This window comes from Hyla sarda, chromosome 3, assembly GCF_029499605.1.
Source record: "Hyla sarda isolate aHylSar1 chromosome 3, aHylSar1.hap1, whole genome shotgun sequence".
Classification (NCBI taxonomy): Eukaryota; Metazoa; Chordata; class Amphibia; order Anura; family Hylidae; genus Hyla; species Hyla sarda.
Genome location: NC_079191.1, coordinates 174,910,121 through 174,927,873, shown reverse-complemented (window position 1 = coordinate 174,927,873; position 17,753 = coordinate 174,910,121). Strand labels below are relative to the sequence as shown.

Sequence of the window (17,753 nt, the reverse complement as noted above, 5' to 3'; positions counted from 1 at the left end):
GGTTCTCTGGGATACCTCACAGGTATATATTGGAGAGGGGGAGGGGAATAGTGCACCCGTCACCAATATACTAAAATCCTATAAAAGGGAAAATAATCTACTTAAGGTAAGAACAGAGATGACGGCATTGTATCTTGTGTACAAAAAATACCTAGAATTTGAAGATATTAGTTATTTTTATAAAAACAAACTTAAGTCGTTTCGGTCATTTAAACCCATTGGCCCTAGAGCTTTTAATTTTATTATCCACCTAGCTTCACTTTGAATGAGTTTTTATTCTGTCCACGGTGCTCTCTGCTGTCACCTCTGTCCGTATCTGGAACTGTCCAGAACAGGTGCAAATCTCCATAGCAAACCTATGCTGCTCTGGACAGTTTTTGATGCAGAGAGGGGTGTCAGCAGAGAGCACTGTGGACATAAAAAAAGCTAAGAAGTACTGGAAGGATAAAGATTTTTTTAATAGAAGTAATGCACAAATCGGTTTAACTTTCTGGCACCAGTTGATTAAAAAAAAGTCTTCCACCAGAGTACCCCTTTAACTTTTCTCTGAAATCCTCAGTTTTTCTGTTACGTTCCCAGAAACAAGACCTACAAATGAATAAAATATTTTACCCTAGGGGCTAAAATGCATCTTGCTGCGTAGTGGGAGCATTCATCTTTCCCACATTTAATATAACCGAATGGAGTTTCTCACAATGCTAAATAAAAAGTATGAGGCTGTTCATCTCTAGAATATAACACAATGATTTTGTTTGTTCTCTTTATCGTTTAAGTGTAATTTTCATTGGTATCGTGGGACTCCCCTGCAACGGCGGCTTCTTTTGCTGTTGGAATTTTAGAAGTTTCTCTATAATATCTTGAATTAAATCCTCCAAATCTAAAGCTATAGCCTTCACATCAGCATATTAGATCTGTTTAGTCAGTCTGTTAAATAATGCAGCATGTTCTACTGTCATTTGTCTTGTTGGTAGAATATGCCCATTGTAGTCTATGGAAAGGGATTAAAATATTTTGATCTACCGGTATATGTTATCAGCATTTTCCTGATTTTATTTTTTTATTTTCTGAGACACCAATCAGTGAAACTGTGAGAGAAAAAATAGATGGAATAGTGATGACATGCTGATGCCATTTCATCTGGAATATTTCCATATTAAGGATGTATTCACATATGCTCATGTGAAGCAGGCCTTGGAGCAGATTTACTTCTGCAAATAAGCCCAAACACTGGCTTACATGACTTGCCGCTGTTTTTTTCATGTTTTTAGACACTTTTGCTCCTTTTCTTACAAGCGTCTGGGTTTGGCAAAAGGGCATGGTTTAAAGTGCAACTGTCGCCTAGAATATAATTGTGAAGCTGCACACAGTCCACCAGGGCTTCACTAGGCATATCTCTGCTGAAAAAGGATGCACTATACTTACAATAAACAGCTTTGTAATCCAGGAGTCATATGGACAGTCAGAGGCGAGGTTTGGGTTCCGCACTGTTCCAGTGCCGCAGCGCCTCTCAGGCTACATCACTTAGTTGTAGCACAGCTGAGCAGAACCCAAGCTCTCTATTGCATACAGCAGACTGCATACAGCAGTCTTCTTTTATAGCAGAGGGATGTTTAGAATAGGCTTGTGGAGCCCTAGTGCACAGTGTGTGTAGCCTCACAAGCCTATTCTAGGAGACAATTACAGTTTTTAACCGTCCTTGGTTTTTAGATGCATTTATTTGTGACTTTTTAAATTGTTGCTAAATTTTGCGACATCTAAGTCCACTAGGTGGGTAGTGTAGAAATCTGAGGCAAGAGTGTATTAAAAAATGCACCAAATTCCACGTGTTGCTAAAATTAAACATGGTTTTATATTGAAAAAAGTGCTAGAAAAGTGGAGTGAAAAAGATGCAGATGTTGTTTGAACTTCCAGATTCCTTTGTGTTACTCAACCAACCCTTTCGGAACTAGATCATGCCGTGTATGTCTGTAAAACCTTTATGGGTCATTTGTCAAACTATTATTTAATCAGTTGCTTTTTTACCCTTTTTAGAATTCTGGCACCTTGGGTGGCTTCCAGTTTACACTGTATTAGAATATAGTGGAAATTGACATTTGTGATGCTTGTAAAAGAACATAAAAGTTGAGGATGTGTGCTGAAGTCTTCCTGGACTTCCAATATTTGACGTATCAGATATACATTTATTGTAAGCGTCCTTTGTGAGCTAGGGCAGATGACATATTTTCCTCAGTGTTTCTGTGGTGAAGCTCCTTTGGAGTCCTTCTCTCCATCCTGCCTGTAGCTTCTGTGTCTGTAATAAAATAAATTTTCATAGATCTGGAACAGCTCCAGCAGAAATGGTATATGCACGATGGAGGAACTGAACCATTTATAATAAAACAATGAAGTGGCATGTTGCCCAAGGTGTGGCTTGTCAGGAAATGTAGAGATGCCAGCAGGGTACGGGATTGCCCAATTAGGGTGGCCTCATAAGAAACAGACATAATAGGTTGTCAGCTGCCAGATAACAGCCTTAAGCATAATTTCTGCCAGGACAAACGTGTTTGGCTGTGGCTGGCAAACGTGTGTGCCTGTTCATAGGGTTGGACCAATAACTGTTAGTGTTTCTACTGTATACATCGATCAGTGCGCAGAATTTCTGCTGCTGAATTTCTCCAGTGAAATGTCTGTCAAAAGAATAAACATGTTCTTTCAGAGGTATTGTAAATGGACTGCATTGCAGTCAATGGTGAATCTCAATGTTCACACCCCCACCAACCAAGAAAATGTGCCAAGCATGCCTGGCTATTTGGGAATCAACAGCATCTCATGTGATGCTGGTGTTTAACAATAATATGGCACCAACATATTCTGCAGTACTGTAAATTCAGGGCATTTTACGTGACATGCAAAGATTACATAGTAACAAACAATAAAAACAATGCACAAGGGTCCTATTCACACTAGCTTAGACTAGTTTAGACTTGATATGGGCACTTTAGGCTTGGTGAGCAATAGTTTGATTCTTTTCTACTTTTCTTGCTGCATTTTTCTGATGTCAACAAGTGTTAACATATTTGACTGACATACATTTCTCATCTTTCTTTTCCAATGTTATCTCCATATACACATATTAATTCACTGAAGCTCTGGTAGACCTGGCATACAAACTTTGAGGCATCTTTCCAGTTCTCAGAACATGATGGCGGTGTTTGGAAATAGTTAAGCACTACTTGTGAGAGAGCTAAGGTTAAGTGTGTAATGTTGTTTTTATCTATTAAAAAAGATTATACAGGAGAGGCTGTTTTTTCCAATTGTGCTGTAACCTGATAGATGAGTTAAGATGATTATATGACTACAAAGGTGGTTTACACCATTTGGCAGAAAAGCCAGAATGTTACTAAGTGTCTGGCTCTTCAGTGGAACATGTGAATTCATTTGATGAGCTTTGTTTGAATGAGGTGTAGCTGTATTTGGATGCTTTCTTTGGCTTCATGAATTAGATAGTGTAAGGACATGGCCCCAGCTTTATTCCTGAGCATCAGTCATTGAACATGGTTAAGACCTAGAAATGTGTCCTAGAAATTTAATTTAGGCTTTTGAAAGCAATGCAATTAAAATGTCATTAGACTGATTTGTATTTGTAATTTATTGTATGTCTTGATTCTCATTAACAGCATCGCCCTCTTTCCAAGAGAGACTCCTATACTGCTTCATGCTATTTCCCTAGTCCTTTATTTCATGCTGCAATATCTAGTCTGTGTGTACAGTATAAACATTGACCAGTGGGTCACAAAAGTGACCAGCATTTAGTTTTTTTGTTTTTTTTTAATATATATTTTTATTCCTCCTATTCAAGAATTGTGATTTGTTTTAACTTTATTAAATACAGAAACCAAAGAAAAGCCAGAAAAAGTTAAAGTAGATAAAGGGCATTCTAATCTAATTCGCCAAAGCAACTCGACAGATGATGGACTTCAAAAGACTGCAAAGGTAAGGTTGATATAAGCTTTTATTTACACACCCATTCACAACAATCTTACAAAGGCAGTCTTGTTTCATACACAAAGGTGTGAAGCAAACAATTGTTAAAGGGGTATTTGGGGCAAAAACATTTTATCCCTATCCAAAGTGTAGGGGATAAGATGTCTGATCGCGGGGGTCTCGCCGCTGGGACCCCCGCAATCTCCCTGCAGCACCCGCATTCTATGCGGGAGCTGCGTCTCCAGTTTCGGAAACCTCAGTGTTTCAGGGACTGGGGACGTGACGTCACCCCACACGCCCTCCATTCAGGTTTCCGAAACTTGAGGCGCAGCTCCCGCATAGAATGCGGGTGCTGCAGGGAGATCGTGGGTGGTCCTTTGGATGGGGGATACAATGTTTTTGTCCGGAATACCCCTTTAATCTAGATTTAGACTGGTTGAACAGAGATGTTCTCTGGATTATTTTGAGTCCTTCAGATAAAACCCACAGGTCATTACATACAATTTCCTTTTCATTTAGGACATGTTAAATGGGCATTGTCAGATCGAAAAAAAACTTTCAATATGTTATAAATAATGCAAAAAGAATACATTTTGCAATAGGTTTGGTCAGATCAAATTTTCACTAATAGTGAAATCTTTATTTGACCAATCTGCCACTAGGGGTCCCCATACCTACTGGGTCATGGACAGGGCTGCAGGCGGGACTAGCATGATCTCAGGATAGCTCGGAGCTGCTCAGTTATCACTGGTTGGCAGTGGTGTGATTGATCCCACTATTAGAAAATTCAGATAGTGTTTGCAGAGTGCATGGACCTCGTCTGATGGACCGGTGTCAGTAGAGGACAAGCTAAAGTTCAGCTGTTAATCTGTTGTTGCCTTGTAGAGTGTCCATGGGGGATGGTGAGACACTTACAGCCCTCAGTCTGCATCAGAGATGATGGGAGTCCTCACAGTTCATACACACAACCCTAGCACATGCTCTTCTGATGCAGTAGAACAGCTCTACCTCCTTGTGAGCTAATACCCTCAACCAGGGTGTCTTTTGATAGCTCAGTGCCCTGTCTCTAGGCCAAAAATAACCGTAATGGGACGTTGTGGCCCAGAGCATCACCTTTGTAGCCACCTTGTACGTCTAACAGATACAGGGGGACTTGGACATAAATCCAATGATTGCCAAAAGATAGAATCCAACCAAGGGCAAAAATGTACAGCTCTAAGATCCCTCCAAATAGAATTGTGACTGAGGCTTCTATTGATTGTTTATAAAAGTCTCCTAGAGGGATTATATGATAGATTACCTGTTATGATTGGTGCGATGACATCCAGTCCCAGCAGTTAAGAAGCTATCATGTTATTTGACAGCATACTTATACTAAATCAGATTGGTTATAGCCATTTCTACAAATGCATGCCAGCCCTTTGGACTCACTTGAAAGTGAAGTTGTCTACACTTATTGATATAGTAAAGTGATACAATGCAAACTTTGGCAACAATTTACTGAAATAGTTAGTTTCAGCAAACTTTGCATACATCAATAGTACAAACAAATATGTGCTTTATCTAATTGGGTTACCTCCAAAATTGCCATTCTTCCTGAAGAAAAGTTATTTAAAGTTACATGCTGCCCATACAGGTCTATGGAGAGGAGTTGTGCAAGGAAAGAGATGATGGGTTGGTTAGTTGAGGAAGCCAAAACTGTAGAGTACACAAGAGCTTACTGTGATTCAAATACTCCTCCAATGTCCTTTGTTCTCCTTGCTGCTTTTGCTCCTTAGGGCATATACTATAGAGAGATGTGCAGGGTCCCTCCTTCTGTATATACTTTATATGGGATCTGTCATTGAAGCTAGACTCCCACTAGCTTGCCTACTGAGGAAGGAGTCATTTTTTTTTATGTATTAATACTCTGAAACTAGTCTAGTCTAAACCTGCTTAATTAGAGGCACTACTATCGCCACATAGACTTCTTATAGCCTAAGATCTGCTCCTAATCTGGCTAATGCAGCGGAATCCCATCTTATCAGCACCTACCTGCTGCATTCCTGACATCAAACGCAGTTTACGGCTGCTCCAGGCTTGCCAGGAGCAACCGCTTCTATCACCTATCATCGTGTTTGCCGCAAACATGGTATCTCTGAGACTTCCAGGTCGGAGATATCCACACATCCAGAGCCCGTTAGGTGAGAGGTACATAGTACCAACAATTGCCACATATGCTCTTCCGGATCATCGGCCCCAGACAAGAGGCACAGTTAGTGTGGCATTTGCGACAGTCATCTATAGATACTAAGTATCTATTTCATTACCACTATATCAGGACGGGCAACATCATTGGGATGGTAGCCAGTTGCCTGTTTGACATTTTAATCATTTTGCTGGATTAGCGGATGTCGGATTGTGCAACACTGTTCCTTTCTGTATATTTGAATGATAGTGAACTGTAAATGTCGACATTTACATGCTCCATTGTTTTGTGATAGAATATAAGTGAATATTCTACATTGTATATTATATGCAGTAGTAGTGCATATTTCCTATTATAGTATTATGATTTATATTGTATCCTCTCACAAGGGCCCTGTGTTAGGATATAATTTTATGAATATCTTCTGTGAATTTTTAATCATCCTATGTATTGAAGCACGGTCTCTTGATATATTTATAAATTATCATCATGCACCAGCTCTACTAGTTATCTGGTGACATCCTGAATGTCTGTGGTTTTTTGTATTATTTTAAAGCAGTGCACGCTGACTTATATTATCTTGACTTCACATTTGAAATAAAACCATTTATATTAAGATTTTCCAGTACTTTTCTGCCACCCGACTTTGTGGCGAATTGCAGAAAAGCCCCAATTATGTTTTAGTATGATTCTATGTATTAATGCTACATTTTCTGTTTAGGCTCTGCATCTTTATGGTCACAGTATAGATTTATGGATAAACGTTTTCTTTTTATTATAGGTAGTTTACATATTGGAGAAAAAACATTCGAGAGCTGCCACTGGCTTCATTAAACCAATGACTGACAAGAGTGGGGATCTTGCTAAAAAGTATGCCTTATTTTCGCCTGTTGACCATAGGCTTCCACGAATATATGTCCCTCTTGCCGACTGCCCTGCTGATTTCTTAATCCGACCGCAAGATTTTGCAAGCACACTTTTTATCTGCCGTATCACTGATTGGAAAGCAGACAGCAATTTTGCTGAGGGGTAAGAATGCTTTATGTAAATTGAGTGCTTTCATGTATGAATGTTTAATGTGTTTTATTATATTTCATGATTTATTTTACACATTTAGCTTAAGGTTGTCACTTTTTAATTAGATAAAAACCGCTGATGAATAACACTTGACTAGATTTTCCCATAATGATCCATTTTCACTAATCTCAAGATAGCTGTTAGAAGTGAACAAGCTGTTAGAAGTTTTTTTTTAGGTTTGCATAAAGACCTGTCCCTCATGCAGTATTACTACATAGACACTAGTTTACTTTTTAGTTTGATTTGGTGGAGTATCAAACTGCAACTGTTTTTTTGCTGAGCATTCTCCCTTCATCACACTTCTTTTGTTAGAACTGAATGGTCTTAACAAAATATCATCCGATGCTGTAGCTACTTTAGTTATCTGTGCAAAATCTGTATATACTCATGGAGAGTTTTGTTCAGCATCACATGCAATTTGTACATGAATGCAGCACAGGTCCAGTCACTCTGTGTGTTCCATGTACAAAGACCAATTCAGGGTCTCTTTGTTCTTAGAAAATAAGAGTAACACTGACTAATCAGCCATTTGGAAGGGAAAAAGTCTTGTGATCCTGAAGAGAGCCCGACATGCTTGTCACAGCTGCACTGTGAGAATTTGAGAAGAGAGGAAAGAATAATAATTATGATGATGATTAGGAAAAGTAAGTGGATCCGACATCCATGTAATTGCCGGGTTAAAGGTTGCTCAGAGGAAGCACCTTGGGTGCGGCTAATAAACCTCAGAAAACAGGGAGACTGGGCAAAAATCACGATCTGCTGAAATCACTAGAGGGATTCATGGCTTCTCTACTGGCTGGTTCACTGGAAGTTTAAAGCACGAAACAGGCTTCATTGTGAATGAAACACCATGAGCAAAGCGTGTACAAATTAAAGTGCTGCTACCTAGTGTTCATATACAAGTAATATATAGACTTTTTTACGCCATTGAACAGTTTAATTATTTTTATGTTGGAATACTACTTTTTCCTAACACTATACTAGAATAAAATATAACAGACAAAATGTTGCGTTATCTGGCTATGAAACCGCTTAATTATTTTCTTTTTTTGTGAGTTTACTCAACTTCAGCAATCACTTTGGAATTAGACCTTTGGGTTTCTCTTTAAGAAATAGCCTTTTGGGAGCCTTTTTAATTTTCTAGTTTATAATGTAGAATTTTATTTTATTGCTGTTTATGGGCTTTTTCTCGTCTTTAGTAGTGATTATTCTTGCTACCCTCAAAAACAAAATGCTGACTACTGGGACTCTTTAACAGTCACAATTTTTTGATATTTCTATATGTACTAGTACAGCCCATTTGATTTACTTAAATGGGTACTCCTGCCCCCAGACATCTTATAACCTATCCAAAGGATAGGGGATAAGATGTCTGATCGTGGGGGTCCCGCCGCTGAGGACCCCTGCAATCTAGCATGCAGCACCCACCTGTAAGTACTGCCGGAAGCTCTGGAGGTTCTCAGTCTTTTGCCTCCTAACCACAGGGATGGATTATCGTGATGTCACGACTCCGCCCCTGTATGATGGTATGCCCCGCCCCCTCAATGCAAGTCTATGGCCCATAGACTTTCATTGAGGGGGCGGGGCGTGACTTCACATGGGGGTGGAATCGTGATGTCACGATCAAGACTGAGAACCTTCAGCGCTTCCGGCAGTACTTACAGGTGGGTGCTGCATGCTAGAGTGCGATCAGACATCCCCCTATCCTTTGGATAGGGGATAAGATGTACCCCTTTAAACTTGGAAAAGAGAGCACTTTCATCGCTACATTACTTGAATGCTATGTTGGTAAAAGCAGGAGCTTCTTGATACATATATACTAGAACAAAATATTATTAAAAAATAAATAAAATAAAAAATACAAGTGCAGTCAAAAATTTAAATTTAGTAACTTATTTTTTTTTTTACCAAACTCTCCCTTACAATTTTATTAGGAGACTTTATTGTATATCATTGAAGAAACATTTAAAGGGGTACTACCATGCTGACAACTTATCCCCTATCTAAAGGATAGGGGATAAGTTGCCTGATCGCGCGGGGTCCCGCCGCTGGGGACCACCGCGATCTCGCACGCAGCACCCTGCTCTCATCAGGCCCCGGTGCGAACATCGCTCCGGGTCTGTTGACGGCCGTTCACGGGGCCGGATTATCGTGATGTCACGGCTCCGCCCCCATGTGATGTCATGCTGTCTCTCCCCTGCCATAGACTTGCATTGAGGGGGCGGAGCGTGACATCACATGGGGCGGAGCTGTGACGTCACAATCACCGGCCCCGTCATCAGACCCGGAGCGGATATTCGCTCCGGGGCCTGATGAAAGCGGGGTACTGCGTGCGAGATTGTGGGGGTCCCCAGCAGCGGGACCCCGAGCGATCAGGCAACTTATCCACTATCCTTTAGATAGGGGATAAGTTGTCAGCACGGTAGTACCCCTTTAAATTATTCCTGTCACTAGTAATATAAAATTTGTTATAGCCTATTTGAATTACCTTTTTAAGAATATACCACTTTATAAAATTGTGTAACTTTGTGTTAAATTAAAAGCATATATATTAGGGCTGCAGCTAATGATGATTTCCAAAATTGATTAGTAAAAACTGCAAAATGACACATTTTTTGGGGGTTTAACTGTAACTATGTATATTAGGCAAATAAAACAAGTTAAAAACATCATAAAAAAATTAATCAGCAACAGAACAAAGTTCAAGCAAGGTATCCATCTACAAGGTGTGCAAAGCAGAGACGTGATGGCTGGAATAGATCCCATGATACTTGTGCCTTTTGGCTAGCCATGCAGAAGCCAATGCCACATTAGTCTGTTGTTCATATAGTCAATGCAGTGGCTGCAGGACAGCTACTAGAAAACATCCTGGACGAGAAGCATGGATGGTCCAGTATCCACTGCACTGGCCACACTTTGCAGCTGGTTATAATAGTGCATTGAAGACTTGAAGTTGGAGGAGATGGGTACAGTAGGACATAAACCGCTGCAAGATGTCAGCACCAGATGGAACATTACTTTGACAGACTCCTTGAAGAAATGTGGCTAGTAACTGCAAGGCAGGCTCAATCAAATACAGATCCACTGCAGCAATGGATGCAGAGGTATGTTTCCAGCCGGAGGGCTTGTCAGAACACTGGGTGACAGGCTCACCATGGTCATATCTGCTGCACATTTCACTTTACTTTTTGTATGCCAATTTTAATGAAAACGAATAAAGGAAACAAGGGTGCGATCCACACCACTAGACCACCAGGGGATGGTTAAAAGGTCTTTTTTAGATGCCTCTGTCAACTTTGACAACGGCAATCAAAAGGGTTAATAGCCTGCTGCATGACGGGCTATTAGCAGCGGCGCCCAGCTACAGGAATCAGCTGGTGGCTGTCCGGGAATGGAGCAGGCTTGAGTCAGGAGCCCACTCCGCCTTGAGTGCCACTGGGTTGTCGGTCCGGCTCTGCTAGCCCGAAGCAGGGCTAAAGGTCAGTGACATTAACCTGCCCGGTGCCTGGGCGTCAGGCGATAGGATTTCTACATCCCTGCTGTGTGTGTGTGTAAACCCAACCTAAATAGGGTATTCTAATGAACTTGGTTTTTTCCTTTCAGAAAAAACTTGGTGCCTCCTTTTTTTTTTTTAACCTTTGCATTATTTTAAAGACTTCATTTTAGCTTTATACTATAGCTGACACCACATCCTTTGCCAATGAAAGTATATGTACTGGAACTGTATCTTTGGCTGAAAATGCAGTCCAAAATACACTTGCTTCATGTTATAGGTTTTCACGTACTGACACTACCTTTTAAAATAGGAAATTTTGTTTATAGGTTAAGTTGAATAAATTAAATTTTGCTTCAATGCAGACTCTTGCTCTTTCCGTGAAATAAGATTTGGCATGGAGTTTCCTCTTACAGTTTTAATCTCCCAAATATATTAAGAGCATCATAAATTTTATGGCAGGGAAGCTAATGGAGCTAAAATCTTTGAGGTGGCCACTCTCAAAATAACCTGCTGGGGTGTCATTTTTCTTGCAAAAAGACTTGAGTAATTTGTTTAGCCATATGATATAGGAGATTACTCCAAACATACTGGATGGTATTTGTGGAACATATGAGCTATTGGTAAAAGTGTGTCCTCAGGAAAATTTTTATATTTGATAGAATTGGGTGAGGCCTTAGAAAACTAGATCATGACATACAGATCCTTCGTTCACGCCTGTAATTTCCTTGACAAGCTTTTGTTTGGGCAGGAATGTTTTACTGCAAGCAAGTTAAGAAGGGATGAAATCATATATCAGCCTTATCCTGCAAGCTCATGGCAAACTTTATGTAAACTGCTGACACGTTGTCCAGGATTTGAGTCAAATCTCAAGTTTACAAAGACATAAGCAATGAATAAGTCTCAACTAGTTAAATCAGCCTTCCCCAGGTTTATACACTTGTGTTCTCAACTTGATCCATCCTACAATAACACTTTTTATGTAACTCATTGTAGCAATATGTTGCTTTCCAATTATGCTCCTGAAGTGTTCAGCCATTTAGTGATGAAAGGAGAGGGTAAAAGGGGTTATTATTAATCTAGTATAATGGGCTTAGTGGTTTACTAGTGCACAATTTAACATTCACTGATGTAAAATTCTGCACTTGATTTATTACAAAAATACAAAGATGCTAAAAATTAAGGGCTCTTTCAGTTTTATAGAATTGAAGTTGAATTATATAATAAAAACATACAACACTGTACTATATTGGGGTTCTGGTCACCAGTTTTTGTTTGTTTGTTCTCTGAATTGGGATTAGTTGTGTTTTCTTGTGGTGTACACAGACTTCGCAAAAGCTGATCGATCCATCGCAGAAACTATTGTCCAGCACATAGTTAAAAGTTTAAAACCAATTCATTTTATTTCCATTTTAAAATACATTGAAACACACAGAATTGTTGCCTGATGGGTGTGTTTCTGGACCAAGCAGTGAAGGAGCTCTTAATCATGGTAGTTGGTTCAGAGTGTCTTTAGTATTTTTAAAAAGCTAAGGATTGTTGACTGTGTGTTACGGGATCAATGGTTTTGCACGACTACTCTAGTATGCCGTATGAATTGGGCATTTTTTTTAAACACTTTTGAAAAATTGACCTTTTAAAAGATATATTATATGTGACAGCTTTACTTTCAGTAATTTAAACAGATTCTATGTATTTAAAGTGTACCTCAACTTTCATTTAATTCTTTACCAAAATGCTCCTTAACCCCTTAAGGACCCGGGGTTTTTCCGTTTTTGCACTTTCGTTTTTTCCTACTTTTAAAAAATCATAACTCCAATTTTGCACCTAAAAATCCATATGATGGCTTATTTTTTGCACCACCAATTCTAATTTGCAGTGACATCAGTCATTTTACCCAAAAATCTATGGCGAAACGGGAAAAAAAATTGTGCGACAAAATTGAAGAAAACGCCATTTTGTGAATTTAGAAAAATTTTATTTTTATTTTTTTTTGTGAAAATGACACCTTCTTTTTTCTGTAGGTCCATAAGATTAAAATGATATCCTACTTATGTAGGTTTGATTTTGTCGGACTTCTGAAACTCATAACTACATGCAGGAAAATGTATACGTTTAAAGTTGCCATCTTCTGACCCCTATAGCTTTATTTCTGTGTTTGGGGCGGTATGAGGGCTAATTTTTTGTGCTGTGATCTGAAGTTTTTATCGGTACCATTTTTGTATTTATCAGACTTATTGATCGCTTTTTTTTTTTTGCGCGTACGCCATTGACTGTGTAGTTAAATTTGATATATTTTTACAATTCAGACATTTCCGCACGCGGAGATACCACGTTTTATTTTTTACACTTTTTTTTTTATGGGAAAAGGGGGGTGATGGAAACTTTTATTAGGGAAGGGGTTAAGTAAATGATCTTCTCAATGTTATAGCTCCTGTTGGGGCTATAACACTGCACACACTGATATTTTACATTGATCAATGGTTTCTCATAAGAAACCATTGATCGATGATTCTGCCGCTTGACTGCTCATGCCTGGATCTCGCGCACTGAGCAGTCATTCGGCGATCGGACACCAGGAGGCAGGTAAGGGGACCCTCCTCGTGTCCTACAGCTGTTCAGGATGCCACGATTTCACCACGGCGATTCCGAACAGCCCTCTGAGCTAACCGGCATTAGTTTAGTTTCACTTTTGACGCATCGATAAACTTTAAACGCCACGTCTAAAGGGTTAATGGTGCGCGGCACCGCGATCCATGCCACGCGCTTTTAGCCACGGGTCCACGCCGTGGCCCCGCGTCATAGAACGGGAGCGGACTCATAACGTACCGGTACGTCATGGGTCCTTAAATGGTTAAAGGTTAGCCTGCCAGGACCGTGGCCAATGTCATATCAGAGTGATGTCTCACATGAACACTTTAGACTCAATGGGGGACATTTACTAATCTAATCTATTCTGGGTATGCTTATAGACCAGCGTATGTGGTAGTCTCCTGTCTGTAGTGCTCCTAATTTATCAAATGTCTCCCAGCTCTTGATAAATTCTGTGCTCAGACTTCAGGGTCTACAGCTTAAACTGCATTTAGACCTGCTCCAACATGGTCTGACATTTCAGTGTATTTTGGGCAGATGCGACTTGTCGCACAAAAGTCGCACTTGATAAATTCAGCACCAATGCATTTTCCAATGCATTTCCGTCTAAAATAGGCTTGCATGCATCATGTTCTAAAAATCCTCTACAGCAAAAGTCGCAGAAAAGTCGCACATATTTAGACTGAGACTTTCTGTGAAACAAATTTAGACAGGAAAAAACAGTCTAAATCCTTTGATAAATCTCCCCCAATGTGTTAAAAACCATTGCGGTTAGCTCGGGGGCTGATCAGGACCACCATGGTGATATCGCTGGGGTCCGATCTTCTTAGTGGACAGTGAATCTCTTCCTGCCTCCAGCTTGTCCCATCAGTGATCCAATAGTGCAGGCAGGCTCCGCCACACTGATCACAGCATTATTTAGTGTATGCAGTTGAAAGATTGCATGTAACAGTCCTCTAAATGTGAAGCCCCTTGCCTGAAAAAAGTTTGAATTAACCATCGTTTCCCATTTGCTTATTTTGATCACTTCATATACAAGAAATAAAACTAAAAAGTGATAAAAGGCCCAGACAAATTATATTGATAAAAACTGAGCCTTCATAGAGCTCAATGTATGCTTAAAATGTCTGACCCCTATAACACTTATTTTTCCATACTCCCTTTTGTACAAGTTATAGTTTTTTTTTAAAGCAGTAAAACCAAATAAAAACAGATATAAAATGTCAGTGCCATGTCTGCTTAGGAACCATTGGGGGCCTGGCTAAAAATAGTGATGGTATAATGTGCCCGAGTAACTGCTATGTGATGAGTCTATTAAAGTTTTGACAAGGACCCAGAGTTGAATCACCAGAGCCGAACATCATGGCAAGTATTGTCGCAGAAAGGCAGTTAGTGAGCTCATTGAGGGAAGTGTTCTTTGTATTGGGTCAGGCTAAACAACTTCAAGATTGTGCAGACTGTGAGAATTTCAGTCCTGGAGGGACTAACTGTGTTTCAGTGTCAGACCTTGGGTCTTGTGGACAATTATAGTAATGCCAAGTGGCTTGTGTCCTGAAAATTAGCAAGTGGCCTTTATATCATGAAAAAACTGGGTGCCCGGTGAAAGTTAATTGGCTGGGAATAGAAAGTCTCTGTGCCTGAACAAAATCACCTGTATATAGTGATAATGTGACTGGTGATCCATATGTTACATGTTGAAGCTAACCTGTGACCTATTTTTCGTTGGTCTGCTAATATTGACTTGTGTTTAAAATTGGTCGTGGAATGAATTTTCCTATGGTGTTGCTCTTAGAGTGGCCCTTTTGATATTTAATGCCCATTGCAGGAAAGAACCATGGGCAGTTACTGTATTTGCTTTGGAGGGGTTTGAGAGCAATTCCAAAGTAGGGAAAGAGATGATCATGAGGAATTTGGGAGGTTCTTTGTAGAACAATACACAATGGCTGTTGCAACCTTAGGAGGAACTGCTAATCTTAGAGTAGAGGGTAGCCTTCCTAAGAACCCACAACAAAATGGGCCTACAGCTGCTTTGGGTCCAATCCTGGCAATGAAACTCTAAGGCTAGGTTTTGGTTTTATTTTATTTTTTCCTGACTCTTTTTTTTCTTTTTTTCTTGCGTTTTTGCCTTTGAGTGGAAATATAATTTTAGGCCCATGGGAATTTTGGTCCCCGCCGCTAGACGGTCGGGAACTGGGATGCCTGCTGAAATCATTCAGCAGGCATCCCGTGACAACACCTGGGGGGGGTCCTGAGAAGACAGATGTTGCTGACCTACAACTCCCAGCATGCCTGGGCAGTCTGAACATGCTTGAAGTTGTAGTTTTGCAACATCTGGAGGGCTACAGTTTGTACACTACTACACAGTGGTCTCCAAACTGTTCTCCCCAACTTGTTGCTTAACTACAACTCCCTACATGCCCTTCGGCTGTCTGGGCATGCTGGGAGTTGTAGTTTTGCAACAGCTGGATGTTGGCGTCCCCCCTACAGTGAGTCTCGCTGCAAGTTTGCGATGCAGAAAATTCTCCGCTACAGCTCAAACTCCCAGCGGGAAACTTGCTGTGAACCCCCGTCCGTGTGAATGTACGCTAAAAAAACACTACACTACACCTACACAAAATAAAAAGTAAAACACTACATATACCCCTAAACATTTACCCCCCCCCCCCCAATAAAAATTAGAAACGTCTGGTACAGCACGGTTTCTAAAATGAAGCCTCCAGCTGTTGCAAAACAACTCCGTGTTGCCGGACAGCCATTGACTGTCCAGGCATGCTGGGAGTTTTGCAACTGCTGGAAGCACCCTGTTAGGGAAACACTGCCATAGGGTAATTTTGGTATCAGAGGCAAGTGTAATTCTTGCATTCGGGTCCGTCCCTATGCAGATCCCTAATTTAGGCTTCAAATGCGCATGGTGCTCTTATTTTGGAGCCCTGTTGTATTTCAAGGTCACAGTATAGGGCCACATATAGGGTATTTCTGTACTCGGGAGAAATTGCCTAACAAACTTTGGGGGGCTTTTTCTCCTTTTACCCCTTATGAAAAGGTAAAGTTGGTCTGTACTTCAGCATGCTGTAAAAAAAACTAAAATGTTTACACTAACATGCTGGTGTTGCCCCATACTTTTCATTTTCACAAGAAGTAAAAGGAAAAAAGACCCCCCAAAATTTATAATGGAAATACCCTATATGTTTACGCAAAATGCTCTGTGGGCTCAGGAGTGAGAGCACCATGTACATTTGAGGTGATTTGCACAGGGGTGGCTGGTAGTTACAGTGGTTCTGACATAAACGCAAAAAAAAACACCCACTTGTGACCCCGTTTTTTTGAAACTACACCCCTCATGGAACGTAACAAGGGGTATAATGAGCCTTAACACTCCACAGGTGTTTGAAGAATTTTCGTTAAAGTTGGACATGAAAATGAGAAATTTGTAATTTCTTTCATTAAAATGCTGGTGTTATCCCAAATTTTTCATTTTCCCAAGGGGCAATAGGAAAAAAGCCCCTCAAAATTTGTAACCCCATTTCTTCTGAGTATGGGAATGCCCCATATGTGGGTGTAAAGTGCTCTGCGGGTGAACTACAATGCTCAGAAGAGAAGGAGCGCCATTGGGCTTTTGGGGAGAGAATTTGTCTGGAATTGAAGGCCATGTGTGTTTACAAAGCCCCCCGTGGTACCAGAACAGTGCCTACCCCCCCCCCCCACTCGCATGTGACCCCATTTTGGAAGCTACACCCCTCAAGGAATGTAATAAGGGGTGCAGTGAGCATTTACACCCCACAGGTGTCTGACAGATTTTTTGAACAGTGGTCCGTGAAAATGAAAAACATAATTTTTCATTTCCACAGCCCACAGTTCCAAAAGGGGTAATAGGTCCATTTTCATCTATTACCCTTTGTGAAAAAGTACAATTTTTAACATGTTGGTGTTAAAAATCACATTTTCCATTTTCACATCCAACTTCAACTCAGTTGTCAAACACCTGTGAGGCGTAAAGGCTCACTATACCCCTTGTTACGTTCCTTGAGGGGTTTAGTTTCCAAAATAGTATGCCATGTGGGGGTATTTTGCTGATCTGCCACCATTGGGGCTTCCTAAATGCAACATGGCCCCCAAGAACCATGACATCAAAATTTGTTTTAAAAAATCCCACAGTTTCTCTTTCCCTCTTGAGCCATGTTGTGTTGTGAGCATTTTATGTCAACATATGAGGCATTAGCATACTCAAGAGAAATTGGGCTACTTTTGAAAATGAAAAAAATGGGGCTAAAAGAACATGTTGGTGTAAAAAAATGCAGATTTACATTTTTCTCCTCCACTTTTCTGCTATTCTTGTGAAACACCTAAAGGGTTAAACTTTCTGAATGTCATTTTGAATGCTTTGAGGGGCATAGTTTCTATAATGGGGTCATTTATGGGATATTTCTCACAGAAAGGCCC

The 17,753-nt window shown here is 40.3% G+C and overlaps 1 protein-coding gene across 2 annotated transcripts in view; it reads left to right on the top strand.

Annotated features, from left to right (window-relative positions):
- DIS3L2 (DIS3 like 3'-5' exoribonuclease 2) overlaps positions 1–17,753 on the top strand; it is a 320,278-nt gene that overhangs the window by 133,202 nt on the left and 169,323 nt on the right. For both annotated transcript variants that reach the window (XM_056565531.1, XM_056565532.1), the window contains 2 exons: positions 3,872–3,972; positions 6,933–7,180. In XM_056565531.1, coding sequence (XP_056421506.1) covers positions 3,872–3,972; positions 6,933–7,180 — 349 coding nt within the window. The remainder of the gene's footprint in view (positions 1–3,871; positions 3,973–6,932; positions 7,181–17,753) is intronic.